Here is a 17527-nt window from a genome sequence, read left to right as displayed (position 1 = left end):
CAGCAATGAACACGTGTGCAAATGACATACAAACCCAAACAAATAGAAAAAGAGATCTAAAGAAAAAAAACAAACAAAAAAAAAAGTCAAGCATTGTTTTGCATCAGACTCACATTCATAAGCAAAAGCCTCACCCCGACATTGGTTTAGCCCCACCCACTTCATACCCTAGCACGTGCCCCCCCAACCCCAACCCCCCCCCCCCCCCCCACCCCCCACCCCCCCACCCCCCCCCCCCAACCCCCCCCCCACACTTCCATAGACAAGACAACATAGTATAGTATTCAATGAATACAATAAAATCAGTAGAATATTAAGACAAAGAAAGAAAGATTAAAAAAAAGAAAAAGTAAATGTGTGTGTGTGAGATGACGACGTGTCCAAAAAACACACACACACACAAATACAAACTTCTGTATCCTTCCCTCCACCTTAATGAAAGACTCCCAGCAAACTACAGAATTTCAATTTAGCTCAGCAAAGTTAAAAAAAAATATGTTGAGCAGAGGGAGGCCGTTTGCCGGGGGCATCTTAAGGGATTCAAGGAGTTTGCAGCGACATGGTCGACTGGAGGTGTAGAGTAGGGAGTTCATATCCGGTCAGGGCGAACCAAGACCAGTCAGTCCCTGGTCCTCCACGCCGCCAAAAAAACAGCACACAACTAGACCACAGATTATCAAGAGAACTAAAGGAGAAAAAAAAGAATGAGTTCGTCAAAGGCCCCTAATGCTACTCTAGTACAGCACGTTCGTTATTTTAAGTGTAACTAGCTTTCTACAACAACGCCTCATACCAGACTCTTGATTTCAGTGTTACTATGCCAACCGTTGGCAGGTCTCGTACAGCAATGAGGAGAAGCTGCTAGCTCTGTTTTGTTGCTCTAATGTAATATAGGTTGGTAGCAAGTATGGAAAACTGTCACAGTGAAATTTGTGTCTTCCTGATTTACTTTAGATTGGTTTCTGATTGAAATTGTTATTTTGAGCATTTGACAAAAACGTTGTCAACTCAAGGTCTACTTATTATCCTCTTCCGGGGCTTTCGGCCGCATTTCTTCGTGAGCAGATGAGCGGAGTTTGTCCCACACAAAAAAGCCAGTAAGTGGACTTTTTATTTTATTTTTTTAAGTCAAAGTATTTGTTCAACTGTCAAGATTTGGTGCCCACAATTTTAAGTTCTTGTATGGCTCCTTTTACGGCATCAGGACCAAATCTCTGACTAGCTAAAATTTTCATCCACCCATCCCTTGTAACATGTAATCATCCTGTTTTACATTTGAGGCTTTGATATTGATGATTCCATTTAATTTTTAGAGAAATTGTCACAGTTCTCATCAGAAATAAATGACAAAAACCTTAATTAAAGGCCCACTTACTAGCTTTTTTTCTAGAGCTTCTGCTGATAAGGTAGGAGAAAGCTCTGGAAAAAGCAGGTAAATGGAACTTTCACACTCAAAATACAAGTTTCCAACTTGTAAACTCTAAAATCGTCCTGAACAAACATGGCAACATTTCTAGAATTCTCAGTTCCTGTAGACTGTAGATGATGGATATTTCTTCAAAAACGTGGAAATGTCTGTTAAACCACCTCCTGAATTTAAAAGCATCAGTATACATCATCAGAGTACTTGTTGACTTATTTAACAACATCTGAAAAAAAAAAAAAAAAAAAAAAAAACTGGCCAGGTGTGTTGGAGGTGTGAGGGTAGGTGGGGGTTTGAACTTCTGCAGTCACAGAAAACCATTAAAACCCCCAACCCCCCCATAGGATGGCAAGCTTTCTGTCTCCCCTTCCAGCATGTCCTTTGCCTTAGATGTTGTCGGATGACATTTGGTTAAACCTTGTTTATTTGAAGTATACTGAGGCCTTGCTAATCAGTGGAAAAGATTTGTTAAAAAAAAACGTTAAAACCCAAGGGGCTCAAACTGCAGTTCCTTAAGTTCTCGGGGACATAAAGGACAGGTGTGGACAAAGGAATCTGAATTTAGAGAAACTATGTTTGACAAAACAGGTTGATCTCAGAGGAAGGAACAGCAGTAATAAAACAGTAATTGTAAGATCAATACAGCATATTGGGAATTGCTTCTGTTTCTCAGCTACCTGCCCCTCTGACTGTAATATTTAGTGTCATTCCTGGAGGCCACCGAGCTAAATGTTACGGCATGTTGTCACATTTCTTTCTTTTACAGATGAAATTATTCCTTAGAAAAAAGAAAAACTCTCTAACACTGTATATTACAGTTCCCACAGCCACCACATCCACCCCAGCTCGAGCTCATGTACGTGTAACCGCAGGCCTTCCAAGCGGGTGGTCGGGTGGGGAAATGGTTAATGCTTCAGTCAAAGTACCTGTGTTTGCACCTCCCCTCCAGTATGTGATCTCGTTCTGCGAAGTCGCAGAGAGTCATTTCTTTCGTGACCAGGCGCTAAAGGCCTCAGTACGCTTCAAAATGCTCGCTGCAAAGTCTGAAAGCAACCTTTTCAGCTGTGGTCGTGGTGGTGAGGGGGCTGCCTCAGACAATTTTTGTAACTTTAATCCCACAATCACGTGTACTTTTTCTTTTTTTTCATTCTTCACACTATTGTTATTTATTTTTTTCTTTTATTTTTTTCTCAGGGAGTGGAGGCTCGCAGGACAGGCTTTCCCTGGACCCCCCCCCCCATCGATAAATGGCAACGATGAGTCACCGCCGCTGCTATTCTGAACAATTCCTGCTGCATACAGAGCATCTACAGTGTGAGTACAATGCACCTGTGTGGGTTTGTGAGGAAAGGTAATTCCAGGGAGCAAAAGTTTGGGGGAGGGTGCAAGATGTGATCACCAAAAATAGAGACAGTCTGAGGAGAAAAGAGTTTGGCCAAAAGGCTTAAACCTCTTTAACCCATGTGTGTGTGTAGAGATAAGTTCACCGATATCCAAACTTCCTCTGCCTCCAGTCCATTCTAAATACCACTCTTTGCCCCCCCATCTGTTTACTTTCTGTCACCCCCACCCCTCACCCCCGGTGAGTGTACAGGCCTCACAAAGTTCCGAACTGTTCTCTGATCTTAACACGCGCACAGTTTTGTACTCCTCTCTTTGCTCAGCCATCCTGTAGCTCCAGGCAGTGCTGTCAGAGGGGGGGGGGGGGGGGGGGGGGTCAGAGAGCTGGGAGTGGCTTTACAGGGTGTTACGGTGGAGTGGTGATGGGATGGAACATGGAGAAGGGGGGGAGGGGCGGGGGGGGGGGAGTCAGTGTGGAGATGGTGGAGATGATGGTCAGGGGTTCCTGGGGGATTGTGGGGGGGGGGGGGGGAGTGTGTAGGCAAGGGGTCCTTTAACAGCAGCCGCCTCCGGACTGCCTGACAGGGGTGCTCTCAATTTTTAGGTTGGGCTTGTCACCGCCAGCCGTGGCCCCGGGGCCCATGCGCTTCTTGATCTCTGCAGCCATGGTCATGAAAGCCTGCTCTACATTGGTGGCGTTCTTGGCGCTTGTCTCCAGGAAGGGGATGGCCAAAGAGTCGGCGAACTCCTGCCAGAGAAGAAGAGAAGAGAGGAAGGAACACGTCACAGACCTGGTTTTGGAGTTTGACGTCTCTGTTCGTCCAGCAGCTCTTATAGGTGAGTACAGCTCTTCTGATGTCACCTTGAGGTTTCCAAAATTGTAATCCCTATTTTCACTATCCTCTGACATTTTATAGACTAAAAGATAAATCAGTTAAATAAGAAAAATGATTGATAGATTAATCAGACTGAGCACGGATGCATACAAATTAAATTATCTTTTGTGCATCAGTGTCCTGTAATGGTCTAAATCAGAGGTGTCCACAAAGGGCCGTGTGGCTGCAGGGTTTTTGTTCCAACCAATCAAACTGTCTGAAGACTGTTTGACACCTCTGGTCTAAATGCTGTCTCACCCGCTTGTGCAGAAAATAGTCAAAATTAAACTTTTTTTTTATTAATTAATTAATATTTATGTGTTCAGTAGGAGCCAATTGGGTTGGAGCTGAGTGCCACACACGGAGTGGGGAAGAAATAGTAATGTTATTTGTTGACAATAAGAAAAAAATTAGATATATTTATGATTTGACTTGGGTCTCTTATAAAAAAAAAATCATGTAAGTTATAATGAACATTAATCAGTTGGAGATGTTATGTAAAATGTACTTCTCTCCATCACAGAAGCCATCCGTGAACACCCCATGCACACAGAGAGCAGCCCCACCTTGGCTGTTGTATAGTCCACGACTTTCTTGGTGGTCAGGTCGCACTTGTTCCCCACCAGGAGCTTGTTGACGTTTTCGCTGGCATAGCGGTCGATTTCCTGAAGCCACTGCTTGACGTTGTTGTAGGACTCCTGCAAGGTGAGAACAAGAGGATCAGCATGGCGCTGAAACGCCGGAGCTCACAATTACTTTAAACTGAGGATGAAATGGGTGTGATTTCATGAAAACGCTGGATCAACCTCACACTCACACTCACAGTTTAAACTTCAATAAAACAATAAAAAGACTTTGTTTTGGAGTGTTACTGTGCTGAATACAATGTGCTCAAAAAGTGTCTGGAATCAGCCCAGACTGCTGACTCACCTGATCCGTCACATCGTATACAACTATGATGCCGTGGGCTCCGCGGTAGTAACTGGAGGTGATGGTACGAAACCTCTCCTGACCCGCAGTGTCCCACTGAGACAGACACAGAGATACAAAGGGTGTGCTCATCAAAGCATTTCATCACAGGCATCAAAAGCAATGAAGAGTCACCTCTCATAACAATTTCCTGTCTGTTTCTCCTGCTATTAAAGAATTCCTGTCTTCTTCAGGAAGGTCAAAGAAAAGCATTAATAAATGAGGAAGCAAATCACAGAACTGCAGTGTCTCTCGACATGTTGGATACAGTTTTGGGACACTGACAGCTTTCAGTCCAGCTACTTCTGGCATTGTTGTACACTTACCTCACTAGCCAACCAAACAGCATGAAAAAAAAATGGACATGGGAATGTCCATGTTACATTTCCGCAGTGAGCACTTACACTGACCGCGTTTATCTCCAGGTGTGTTCAGACTGATCTATAAAATAACTAAAAGAAAAATAAATAAATAACAGAAGCACACTGTGTGCAGAGCTAGGTCTGCCTGACAAACTATATCTTTGGGTTTTCACCGCCTGTTCCCTTAAGTAAAACGGGATCCAATTACAGCTTGGTCTGAATGCTAAATGAGCACGCACACAGGCATGTCAAGCCTCTCGTGTTTTGATAACAATGGTTGGATCTATGCCTTTGCTAAAGACAGGGTTACAGAGAAGGTTCTGTGTGTGTGTGTGTGTGTGTGTGTGTGTACTTACAATCTGCAGTTTGATGGTCTTTCCATCCAGCTCAATGGTGCGGATCTTGAAGTCCACTCCGATGGTGCTGATGTAGCTTTCTGTGTAGGTGTCGTCCTGTGAGAGGAGGACGGGGAAGAACAGGGAGGGATCAGGCCAACAGCAATTTTAGGAAAGATATGAGAAAAGTTTCCAGCTGAGACATTTAGAGGCTCAACAGAAATGGAAAAACATGTTATTGAGCGTGAGACTTACTGCAAAGCGCAGCAGAAGACAGGACTTTCCTACTCCAGAGTCTCCGATGAGCAGGAGCTTGAACAGATAATCACTGAAACAAAAATAAAGTTAGTTCATCTCTCTATACCTGACCTCCCTCCCCTCTCTCTGCTGCCACAGACAGAGGAAAACAACTTCACAAGACAACACACACAGCTGTAGAGAATTACCCAATGCCAGTGCTATTCTTGTGTCACAGGAAACTGAGACCTGTCATGTATCACTGCCTGACACATGATCAACTGACAATATCGCACTAACACTGGATGCGGCAGCACTGTTGCAATCAGCCCAGTTCACATTTCCACATGGCTACCAGCTTGTGTTGATGTGGCCTGATCCAGAGAGCCACCAGGACTGATCAGCCAGGTATCGTTCTTTGCAACAAGCAATCCAAACGCCAATGTAAGCACACAGTCTTATGTTCTTAAGCTAAATTTATTTATTTATGATTTATGATTGATAATTAGCAAAAATCCCTTAGTCATGTTGACTGGCTTCTTCAAAATCTAAAGTTATACAAATTTATCATTCTTTAATAAACGACTTTCACAACAAATACAGTTGAAGATGTTAATATATAGATGGTGGTTCTGATGGTGGTCACGCTAAAAGAGGATAAACACCGGTCAAATTTACAGCCTGGAAACCCAAAAGGTGTTCTTAATGCAAGCTGCTCTATAAGGTATTAGCCAATTATTTTTTTAAACTATTAATAGAGTCATTGGGAACACCCTTTCCAAGAGGTGCCTTACTAGAAAGTGGTACCAAAACTTGATGGCAGATTTACCATGTCTGCCATACCAGATACAGTGTTTGATGGTAGGCAATATATTAAAGCATATTTAGCCAGAGACAAACCCACTGCAACAGTATGTGTAAACATACAGGGAAATAAAGATTGTCTGCTAAGGGTGTGGGGTGTTGGCTAAGCTAGTTCGACAGGGTTCAATAAGGATTCAAAGGAAAGCTTCAGCTGTCGGCTCCAGGACAGCCGCTGCAACAGTGTGCTTTCCAGCACCCGAGCGAGGGGGATTCGGTGACAGCCGGGTGTCTTTTCCTGACAGGGCTGCAGGTCAGACGTCAAACATCTGCTACCTGCCGTTTTACGTGACGTTAGCCCCGACACGCCCCGCAATGGAGGGGAGCCAATTTTGTCATTTTATCTCTGAAACACGGTAAGGTGCGACAATATTCAGGATCAAAACACTTCAGGAACCATGGTGGTAACCATGTTTAAATTCGGCACCACACAGACGGCTATTCATACTAATATCGCTGTTACACGAATCCACAAAAAATGCAAATACTCCACACTGTTCGTGAGCCTGCTAGAAAAGAGAAACCATTTCCGAAAGCAGGAATTTTACAAAAATAAAAGCAGTTATGCTACGTTTATGGTGAATTTACTGTACTCCACATCTGAATTATGTACATACACCGTAACTAGATGGTTTATAAAACGGAACTATGCCCATAAAGAAGACGTAAATGGGTATGTCCATATTTTTTTTAAAAAAAAGGAAATAAGCTAGGCTACAGGTCCAGCCACACATCGGTTACCTTGCTACTTCATGTACCGTTACTCTGAAGCTAACGCTAGTCTTTTAAATTATAATATCAACAGTAATCTATGGCAGTGTTTCGTCTCATGAACGTTTTACCCCGGTTTTACACACTTGTACTATTCGCTTATTTGTCCCGTGCACGGTCGCGTGTCATAGCCGACACGGTGTGGCACGAGCAGGGTGTCAGCTGACGTTTAGGGAAAGCATATTCGCGAGAATGACAAATTATTAAAAAAAAAAAAAAAAAAAAACTGTCCGCGCCCTGTTCACAAGAGCAAGCTAGCTGATGTTTGCCAGTACATTTATGTCAGAGCAATTAGCCAAACATAATTTACATAAGGTTACACCATAAACCACATTACGTATAATTATGATTTCTAGCCGACCACATCTTAGACTGCTTTACAATTGAGCATTTTTATGTAATACTCACTATTCGGGATTCATAGTTTCACTCTGGACGTGTTTTTCTGTCGGTGACTCGACTCTTCCTTCCTACTCCGGCAAAAAAAAGATGACTTGAAGGTCCGTGTGTCCGGGAGGAACTTAGATGGCTGTTATACCGTACGTCTCCGTAACTGTCTCCTGGTCGTTCCACTGTATTTGACTTTCACTGTTTCATAAATGCTTGATTCCAGGTGACATATCCCCGTTTTCGTCGGGTTAGTTTGGTATTTTTAACACGCTTGTTTTTTTTTTGCTTTTCTCTGTCCGTTGCTTACGAGAGGTTCAAGATGGCCGCGCAGATGCGGTAGTGACGTTGGGTGACGTGGCACTACAGACTAATCGGGGCAAAGCTAAAATGTTATCAATGCTGGGATTTGTAGTTTATTATTTAAAAAAAAAGAAAAATCAAGCAAAAACAGCTACAAAAGGATGTATTGGTTCACAAAAATGTCTTGGTGTATTATGCAAGCACCTTTTAGGACCGAGTGATACTGACAGAATTCATATTTATGAATTTTATGAATTTATTTATCACAAACATATTTATGGGTGAGCAGTACTCACCCTACTTGCACTGTACCTTGCACGTTAGATACTTAAAATGACAGGACAGTTTAATAAGCATTTGTCGAACCATAATGATTTGCAGGCTTGTTTCACATAGGAAAAATTAAAATGAAAAATAAATCAAAGTATAGTGCTATGCTTAGTGTGCATGGGTATTATCAGTGCATTTTTCATTTGTTTGACTTTTTTTTATGACATGCTAGTTTTAATAATTTAAATGTGAAACAGATGTGCAGCAGGAAAGAAAGGGAAAGTTGCAGGTGTTTTTGTTATGACACTGAAAGTGATATGACTCATTGAAAGTGGCAAAGTTAACAGAGTTTTGTGCAGAAAAAAGAAAACAGACTAATCTCCTTAATTACAATATATTTATTTGTCACAAACTCTAGTACAAACAGTTACCATTCATTATATATAAAGTATTGGTAACATATGTTCAAAAGGAGGTAAGCTCATAAACTCATACCACTGTATTACCAATTATTACCAATACCTTGCAATATCTCACTTGCAAACACGTTAATTAAAAAAATACATTATTATTTCTTCACACATGAAAACTGTATCATATATTTTTTTTTAAAAAAGCAAAATAAATGTTGATAATGACAGTAGGTCAGAATTGTGAAATGCGAAGTCCACTCCGTCACACATGAGAGCCACAATTTTGAGTTATAATTTCAAAGTTACGCCTCAGTTTCTCTTTTGTTTGACATCAAAAGTCAGAATTTTGACTGCTGTTACCATTTCAATTTAAAATCAGTCAGCCAGTCACATCAGTTGATTGATTCTGCCTTATCTGGTTTGGATTCACAAAGTCCAGAATCAGTCCATTAAGATTCAATTCGATTTGATTCTTAACGCTGCAGTTAAAAATAGCAATGATACGTAAGGTGCTTCTCAGAATTTAACCCTAGAGCTTAAATTTCTTCTACATTCATCAAGTGAGCAACACTGTTCATTGAATATAAAGTCCTGTAAAGTGCGCATGATAAGCTACATTATAAAACACATTTCCTGGCTATAAAACTGGACTAAGGATTTATTTTCCTTGGCAAGTGCAAAACAGCTGATTAGGATAATATCTCTTCAACAAACACACACAGGGCTCAGATCAGATCTAACCCTGTCTTCCTTCGATCTATCTACTACCTGTCGTAGTTGCGATCTTTACATTCACTATGAAACAGCAAGAGGCAGCTAGTGATCCTGAGTCACTGCTTACCGTAAACTGAAGCTGGTCCTCATAACTATTTACATCACAGTTCACGAGACTGTCGTGACTCATATGGCAGCTTACATCATCTGTTACTTTTATACGGTTGATTTTGTATTTTATTATTAACTGTTAGCGCTGGTATTTTAAACTTTATTAATATTGCTTTGGTTTGTGTGTTCTTCCTGAGAGAAAGGTCAGTCTATCATACCCTTATGTACATTTTCTTGTAACAGATATTTTCCAGTAAACAGGATACACAATACAGATATATAAAATATTTCAAAATGGCAAAAATCAAGAAATATGTTTTGGTTCAGATTTAGTACGGGGGCACACATGGTGGCCAATCAGATACCAGTGGGAGCCTGTGATAATCATCCACCTTATCCAGCAGTATACTTAAGGTAGCCACCCTCGTCTTCCATCTCCTCATCTCGGGCTGCTGCAGCAGCAGCAGCACCCACAGGACTGGGTATGTAGACATTTTCCAATCTTCCCTCATGGTCTGTCTGTGGCTCCAGAGAGACAGCCACAGCAGCAGCCTCCAGGCCCTGGTTGATGTAAACGGCTTCCTGGCTGGCCTCCAGGACCGGCAGCTCGGACAGAAGACCTTTCAGTGTCTCGCCCAGTTCCCTGAAGTCAGGCCTCCGGTTTGGCTCCTTATCCCAGCAGCTCCACATGACTTCATAACTGCGTTTGAGGTAAGATGGAGTAAAAAGAGGCGGGAGGCAGGGTCAGGTATGTGTAATTATACACACTGTAGAGACCCAGACTTTGTTCAGTAAGCCATAAAGGAGGTTTAAATAAGCCTCAACAAAATTATCACAGAAACGAATCCTGTCCAGACAAGTCTGGTTCTGGTTTGGCTAGTTCTGTGGCTTAGATTAACCACCGGTTTAACTAGTGTTACAGTCAGTCTGTCCAGCATTTTCTCCGTTTTACAGGTGAATCGTGAGCACAAGTCAAATCACACTGCATGTAAACGTTCTCAGGTTTGAACATTGGGTGAATTTATTGTATTGTTTTGGGTTTTTTTTTTTTAAACATGCCTGCTAGTACTTCCTGTTTTCAGTTCAGGTTTAGAAAAGCACATGGACTCACAGTTTCTGGTCGCAATCCTCGGGTGGTTTGAGCCTAAGTCCTGACAGCAGCAGGTCCAGCAGCTCGTGGTTGTGGACTCCTGGATAGGGAGTCCTCCCCCGGGACGCAATCTCCCACATGGTCACCCCGAATGACCACTGAGAGGACAAGGACATGAAATCATGGTTCTGAATGCTCAATGTGCAAATTCTGACGTTCAGTAAATGTCACAATCAAGAAAAGTGCTGTTCCAGGGAGGACTTCACTCACCACGTCGCTTTTGGTGGTGTACACAGACTCGGACAGACTCTCAATGGCCAGCCACTTGATTGGCACCCGGATAGCAACTTTTTGACGATAATAGTTGCTGCTGTATATTTTCTTAGACAAGCCGAAGTCAGCCACACACACCCTGAGGTCGTCACCCAGCCTGTGGAGGAGTTTTAAACAGTCTATCAAACAGATCAAAGAGCAAAATGTGAGCTCTGACACACTATTTGTTTTTTTATTTTGTCCCATCACACACACACACACACAGTCTGAACTGTGGCCCTCAGTCTGTGCCACTGAAACTTTAAGCAGCTTCCTTTAGAGATACAAGCCGTGGTTGAATACCAATAGCTGAGGACAGAGACACAGTCAGATATGAACAAGGACGCCTTGATCATAAGCTGCCCCTGCCCTAATGAGAGTCTCCCACTCAGTGTCTCCCTCTGGTGGACTCACATGCAGTTGCGCGCGGCCAAGTCCCTGTGCAGAAACCCCTGCGAGCTCAGATAGCTCATCCCTGCTGCAATGTCAATCATGAAGTGCAGGAGAGTCTGATGGGGCACAAACTGGAAGAGCGGGTAGAGAAGAGTGCATTCTGTCATTTATTTTAAATCTGTGAACATGCAAATGTGCAGCATGTTGTGGGCATTGTTAGTGGTGTGGGTGGTGATAAAGGAAATCATGGGCATAAGATACAACAATTTAGTCTTAGTATATATATATATATATATATAGTATCATATATATAGTATCATATATATATACAGTATATTGATGTCTGATCAGCCATAACACTTTCGCAGCCAAGTGAAACTCAAATTGCACATTGTGGACTGAGCTCTTTTGCTAGTCTTGGGGCCTTAACATTAGCCTGCGCCCCACATGATTGATAGCAAATCTGCCTATGATTCTGATAGTGAGAATAGTGAAGGTTTTGATATTTGATATTTTGTCCTGAGGTTTGTGAAGCTTCTGGAGAGTCTAGAATTTAAAACATTTGGATTCTTCATCGGTGGGACCTTGAATATCAATAGAAAATTCCATAGCCCTTTGCAGAGTAGTCTTCTCTGGGTTGCAGAAGTCAAATGTTAAAGTGTCCTTGTGTGTGAGCATGTGCTGACGTGCGTGCAGTTAAAAAGCGCCTATCTGTGCATGTGCTGACTGCGTCTCACCATAGGAACATCACCGTAACGCGTGGCAATGAGGAAGCGGCGCAAGTCTCTGTGTTTCATGTAGGGCAGGATGACCAGAGGGACAGGCAGAGGACAGTCCTCTTCTCTCTGTAAAGTGACACCTGCAGGACAAACACATACGTGTCTCTCAGAAGGCTGCTGCTGCTGCTGCAATAGAGGAGAGAAAGCTATCCTGAGTCTATAGGTTAGCATGAGCAACCGTTACCAAAGTTCATCTGATTTATTGTAGTTTCCATTTGTCCATGTCCTGGGGGGCTAGAAGGACACATTGAAGCATTTTCTTATCTGAGTCAGGGCAAGATGAGGAAACCTTCACTGGGAGACACGTGGTGAAGGTTATGGAACAATCGTTGGCCATACTTACTGTACATACATAAAAAACAACATTGACTTGTCGGTTGGGAACAAGAAAGACTTTATTATATACAGCTTACCGAGTAGTCTGACCACATTTTCATGATCAAAGTTCTTCATGGTGTCTGCCTCTCTCAAAAACTCATGTAAGTCCTCCTGGCTGTGGAAGCCAACTAGGTGTGTGTGTGACAAAGGGAAAAAAAAAAAAAAAACAGAATTTTTTACAGAAATAAAAGCAGAAAAAGTAGAGCAGAGTTCTGATGAAGAGTGTGGGCTCTTATTTTCTACACACCTCTCATGGTCTTCACAGCCACCTTGATTTCCACATCGCCTTCTTGTGTAAAAACCCCTTCATAGACTGAACCAAACTCTCCTGCAGAAACGGAAAAAGAAGACTCCGTGTTATCATTTCAGAATTGATATTTTTTACAGTATAACATATATGGCACATAAACTGTGGTTTGGCTTTAGGGAAACATTGTGCTTGCAGTTTAGACTGGAAGACCTTTGCCAAGCTCCTTGCCCAGAGTCAGCCGGTCTCTCTCCACCAGGACCTCCTTCAGACTGGCCTGCAGCCTGCTACTGAGCCCGTCCAACAACTGGGCCACCCCCTCCACCACTGAAACACAAAGGAAATCAAAGGATTGACTTTCCAGACATCATAAAAAATGAGTAGTAGCCTGCATGATATAGCAGTCTGTGAATAGGTAGACCCATTGCTGTTCAGGAATATGACACTTACCGTTGGCCTGCTGTGGTGCGGCCTCCACCAGCCGTGAACGTCGGTAGGAAATTTCAGCACTCATCGGCAAAAGCTCTACTTCTTGTTCTGGCCTGTGGGGAAATGAGAATTTTCATATTATTAAAAGTAAAAACTCCTATTAAACTTCAGTCATAATCACCTTATGTTTGAGCTGTGTAAGAGGGGTCCAATACATATGGGAAAATACAGATTACTTTTTGTTTCGTTTCCAGATATAGCTCCTTCCACAATCAAAATTCTCTCAAAGTGCTTCACAGAGACCCAGAGCCTGACCCCAGAGCAAGAAAAAAAACTCCCTTTTAACAGGAAGAAACCTTCAGCAGAATCTGGCTCATATGGGGGACCCTCCAGCCGATGGCCGGGCTGGGTGAAAGGAGGAAAAGGGGGAAGATAGGACAGCTGGGAATGGAGGAGAGGAGGAGAAGGACATGCAGCATATTATAAAACATGATACAAACAGGGTTGGAAGTGGACAATGTTAGGAAGTCTAAATCCTAAATCTGTCTTTACTTTCTCTCAGTCTATCTCAAAACTCCATTTCCTCTATTAGGTCATGGAACAAGTAAGTCTACACCCAACTGATAAGCTGTAGGAGTTCCAATCCATTGTTTGAGAAGATAAAGACCAAAGAAACAGAGGCAGAAAGCTTTTCTTACCAAGGTTTAGTGGACTTTCGGATGCACACCGTTGTGAGGAACACAGCCATGAGCAGAAGGCTACCAGTTAAAACACCAACGGTCAGCCATATAAAGAGGCGCCTCTGGTGCTGAGGAGCTGGTGGGATTTCTTCCTTTGAGATGTTTAAGCCTGGGGTCACAGCAATCACCACAGGTGGGACTTTCCCTGTAAGAAACAGAAATGTTTCATGTGGCTCAGAAATTAAAAGTTAAATTTGACACTTTAGAAAATTTAAAGATGCACTTCCTGGTTTTGTCACGGTACCCAGTGGTGTTCCCCAAAAAGATTATGTGTACACTATGTCTAGTGCGAAAGGGTTCACCCAGAGTTTTTAATGTTTTAGTTCCGTCTTGCTGCTCTCAGGTGACCAGGTAGGGTGAATATTGTTCTGTGGTCAGGCTTACTTACATCTGTGAATGGTCACAGTAGCAGTGGATCCAAGTGGCGCCCCCAGCAGGCTGGATATATTATTCCAGGCTTGCACTAACAGTCTGTAGTCACACAGCGGGTTTAGGCCTACGATGCCGACCGATGTGTTGCTTAGCCCCGATGAGTCTGGCAGGAAAGTCACACTGTCCAAACATGGCTCCCACTGACCGCCTGCCTCCGCTTTCTTCTGACACTTAACGTGATACATGACTTCTTTTCTGCCTCCCAAGTCAAGAGGAGGATCCCATGTCACCATCAGTGTTGAGGCATTGTGATGATGGGCTGTTAGATTCACAGGAGCAGAAGGCGGCTCTGTGGAGTACAAGACGGGGACGCTAACATATGCTCATACTTAGCAAAACCCAGTCAATTTGTGTAATTACGCAGGTAGAAAATAGACAACCAGTGCTGTATCAAGACAGACATAACCCCTGTTGATTCCCAGTAAACCCAATTCAGCGTCTTACTGGCGCAGCTGTGGTCGGCAGAGTCATTTGGCAGGCGGCTGAAACCCCGCAGACAGTCACACCGCTCCGATCCCTCCCTGTGTGTCCTGGTATTTGCTGGGCACAGCCGGCATCCTGCGCTGTCACGGGCTGGTTTGTAGTACCCCATCCTACATGCTGGTGTAACATAGAAACAGTCACTGTCTCTTTGGTGTGTTTGTCTGTCCAACACTTAGGTGTCTTGAGAAATACTATACAGAGATTATATTTACTCTCTATGTTCATGGTCCTAAGGAGATGTTTACTTTTTATTAAGACTCCCCCAACCTTCCTTTAGCACCACCTTCAGGTACAGTTGGATACTATTTCGGCACAGCAGGCAGCTACCCTGGAGCGTCCAGGGTTCACAGAATGGTTTTGGGAGCTTAAGTAATTTGCAGTAACACAAGCAAATGAAGCTGATCCTGAATTATTAGCTAACTGTGTGGTCGTCTAAGGACAGGAGCATAGGAGACTTGAATAACCCCATGTTCAGGCCAAACTCCAACTCTAAAACTGTCAGTGTGTCAGATGCCCTGGTGTCATTGTGGGCAGAGAACTAGCCCCATTAGCAAGGCTTTGTTTCTAAACAGAGGAAACATGAAAGCGTGGATGACATCTGTTGAGCAACACACAGGAAATGTCAAAAATAAAATAAGAAGGAGAAAAAGAGGATCACAGGAAAGGGGATGTGAAAGTCATGAGCTGTGGTTCATTAAGTAGAAAAAGGCCCAGAGTCCAAGATTATTTTGGTCAAGATGCTTCAGCTGCAAAACATTTGCGTGTGTGAATGGGTTACGAAACAAAAGCGCACTGTGTCCAGAATCAGTGTCTCGCCTCTTCTTTCGACACAAAACAAACATTGGCTCCATACCTTGACATGTGTCACCCATGACTTGATGCCCAGGTTCACAGGTACATCCCCCCTGCAGTTGTCCCCACACTCCATCCACATTACACTCTCTAAATGGTGGAGAAACCTCCACAGCTCCCTCCACACAGGAACCCTTCAAAGGCTCAGACCCGGCCGCTGTCCTTCCAAACGAGGCCAGGCCAGCCACGACGTCAGGGCACCTCCTGTAGTACAGTCTGATGGAAGTTATAAACACACATGTGCCTGAGTAGGAGAAGCCGAGCTGAAAGCCTCTGCGGCTGACTGAGCCCAGGCTCAGAGCGTGGCTGCGATTCAGGAAGCTGGAGATCTGGTTTGGGGGGACTGCTGCAGTGAAAAGCTTAGAGGTCTGGAGCTCCAGAACTGTAAAGCCATTCTGAAATCTCTGGCTGGGTGTGTCTGAGCCAAAAAGGTGAACTCGCAGTGGGCTGAGCTGACCTGATGGCTCCTCTTCTTGGGCAAATGTAATATCCATCAGTAGATAGTGGGCGTCTTTACGCTCCATCCAGTGGCTTAAAATGGTTCGTCTTATTTTCCTTCCGCAACCTTGCAGCACAGGCACTGGACTCTGTGCACTGAATCTCAGCCGAATTTCAGTCCACTGCAGCGACAATGAAAGAAGTGAAATTACATGAATGAAAAGCCACAAAATTCCGGACGAATACAAGACTAAACTTATGGAAGACAAGTGGAGCATCCATCCAACCAATATCTCATTGTCTATACTTACAATGTACATTATTTAGCTATCAGTAAAATAGAATAATTAAAATATATTTTACTCAATGAGCTGTATTTTCCCTGTACATGATGCAAACCTTGTTGTGAAATAAAAACACGTCACTTAACAACCAAACCATACTTCTCCCCGTGGGTCAGAGGTCCATCCCAGACTGGCCCGTTTGTCCGAACTGAAAATCTCCACTATGACAGAAGAGATGAGCAGAAGGTCAACACAGCTGAATCTGAATGCTGAACAGATATTTCACTGACAGAACACTGAACTGGTGGAGTTGGACATACAACACACAAATTCCTCAACTCCCTAAATGTTTTCAGCTATCTTGTCTTCATCAGGGTGTTGTCTGGGGTTGTTTCCTCATTCTGAAGAGGAACAAAATATTAACTATAATTGTCACCATTTTGACAGAGTAAACAAAAAAAAATGACACGCTTTGTAAAAGCAGACTTCGTGGCAGGACTGGATTACATATGGCCCAGAATGTGGGCCCCAGATGTACCTAATAATGTGGCCTGCCAGTGTATAAATCATCAAGTAATTTATATATCTAGGTTTGTTTGGGGTTTTTTTTGCAGTTTGCAAGTTTATATTTTTGATACATGAAGGACATTGTGTATTTTTTTAACCATTTTAAATGCAGTATTTTTTTTTTTTTTTACCAGTTCAGTGTTGCCACTGCTTTTTGCACAAAATGAGATCAATAATTCAATTTATATTCAATACAATATCTGAACAAGCTCGTACTGGCGTGGACTTTCATTTTTTTTTTATATTTTCTATGATATTTTCTAGGATAATAACTAACCCTAACCCTAACCCTAACCCTAAACTAATGAAACCACTGATGTATTGAATCCAACCATGAATTTGTCAAGATAATTAATGTTGATATCTTTTACCACCAAGTAATTTATAGTATATAGTATAGATTATATGTATAGAGACAACAGTTAGAAACTTTTTTTGTTACCTTTTTAAAATCACTTCCAGTAAATTAAATTAAAATAACAGTATTGTATATGTTTTTAATCATGAATGGAAAAGATCTGAACACTCACCCTCCTCTGCTTGATATTGCGTGTCACAGCCAGCTTCCCATGTCCAGATCCACAATAAGATTAAAATGGGCCAGACAGGCCACAGTCTACTGTTACACACAGCCATGTTTAAAGCTTGCTTTCCAGGCCTGTGTCCTAGTCCACTGCTGCCAGTTCTCACACCCAACCTGTCAGAGAGCTTCTGGGTGACGCCTGTGTTTG

The 17527-nt window shown here is 42.9% G+C and overlaps 2 protein-coding genes across 2 annotated transcripts; both read right to left on the bottom strand.

The window, feature by feature from the left end:
* Positions 1-1629: 1629 nt before the first annotated feature.
* rab1ba (zRAB1B, member RAS oncogene family a) lies at positions 1630-7888 on the bottom strand. Its single transcript, XM_041030932.1, has 6 exons — positions 7583-7888; positions 5561-5633; positions 5327-5422; positions 4570-4665; positions 4206-4337; positions 1630-3512 (listed from the first exon to the last, which is right to left on the bottom strand). Exons 1-6 carry the CDS (start codon positions 7594-7596, stop codon positions 3318-3320), a joined length of 606 nt encoding a protein of 201 aa, XP_040886866.1. The 5' UTR covers positions 7597-7888; the 3' UTR covers positions 1630-3317.
* Positions 7889-8523: 635 nt separating this feature from the next.
* si:ch73-40a2.1 (ephrin type-A receptor 1) lies at positions 8524-17517 on the bottom strand. Its single transcript, XM_041031526.1, has 15 exons — positions 17327-17517; positions 16389-16450; positions 15509-16127; positions 14617-14772; positions 14129-14461; positions 13699-13885; positions 13022-13113; positions 12785-12898; positions 12572-12652; positions 12360-12452; positions 11905-12026; positions 11189-11298; positions 10733-10892; positions 10484-10620; positions 8524-10072 (listed from the first exon to the last, which is right to left on the bottom strand). Exons 1-15 carry the CDS (start codon positions 17430-17432, stop codon positions 9766-9768), a joined length of 2679 nt encoding a protein of 892 aa, XP_040887460.1. The 5' UTR covers positions 17433-17517; the 3' UTR covers positions 8524-9765.
* Positions 17518-17527: the final 10 nt, after the last annotated feature.

Source organism: Toxotes jaculatrix, chromosome 23 (genome assembly GCF_017976425.1).
Source record: "Toxotes jaculatrix isolate fToxJac2 chromosome 23, fToxJac2.pri, whole genome shotgun sequence".
NCBI classification, from domain to species: domain Eukaryota; kingdom Metazoa; phylum Chordata; class Actinopteri; family Toxotidae; genus Toxotes; species Toxotes jaculatrix.
The sequence above is the reverse complement of the archived record's forward strand: the minus strand, read 5'-3'. Positions and strand labels throughout refer to the sequence as shown.

Excerpts from the sequence above, each read along its gene's own strand:
- rab1ba (XM_041030932.1), bottom strand. Across the intron at positions 5,423-5,560 it reads GTCTTCTGCTGCGCTTTGCA|GACGACACCTACACAGAAAG; the intron begins GTAAGTCTCACG and ends CTCCTCTCACAG. Across the intron at positions 3,513-4,205 it reads TGGACTATACAACAGCCAAG|GAGTTCGCCGACTCTTTGGC; the intron begins GTGGGGCTGCTC and ends CTTCTCTGGCAG.
- si:ch73-40a2.1 (XM_041031526.1), bottom strand. The coding sequence starts at position 17,432 with ATGGCTGTGTGTAACAGTAGACTGTGGCCTGTCTGGCCCATTTTAATC. Across the intron at positions 14,773-15,508 it reads CATGGGTGACACATGTCAAG|CATGTAGGATGGGGTACTAC; the intron begins GTATGGAGCCAA and ends ATGTTACACCAG. Across the intron at positions 12,453-12,571 it reads GGCTGTGAAGACCATGAGAG|TTGGCTTCCACAGCCAGGAG; the intron begins GTGTGTAGAAAA and ends ACACACACCTAG.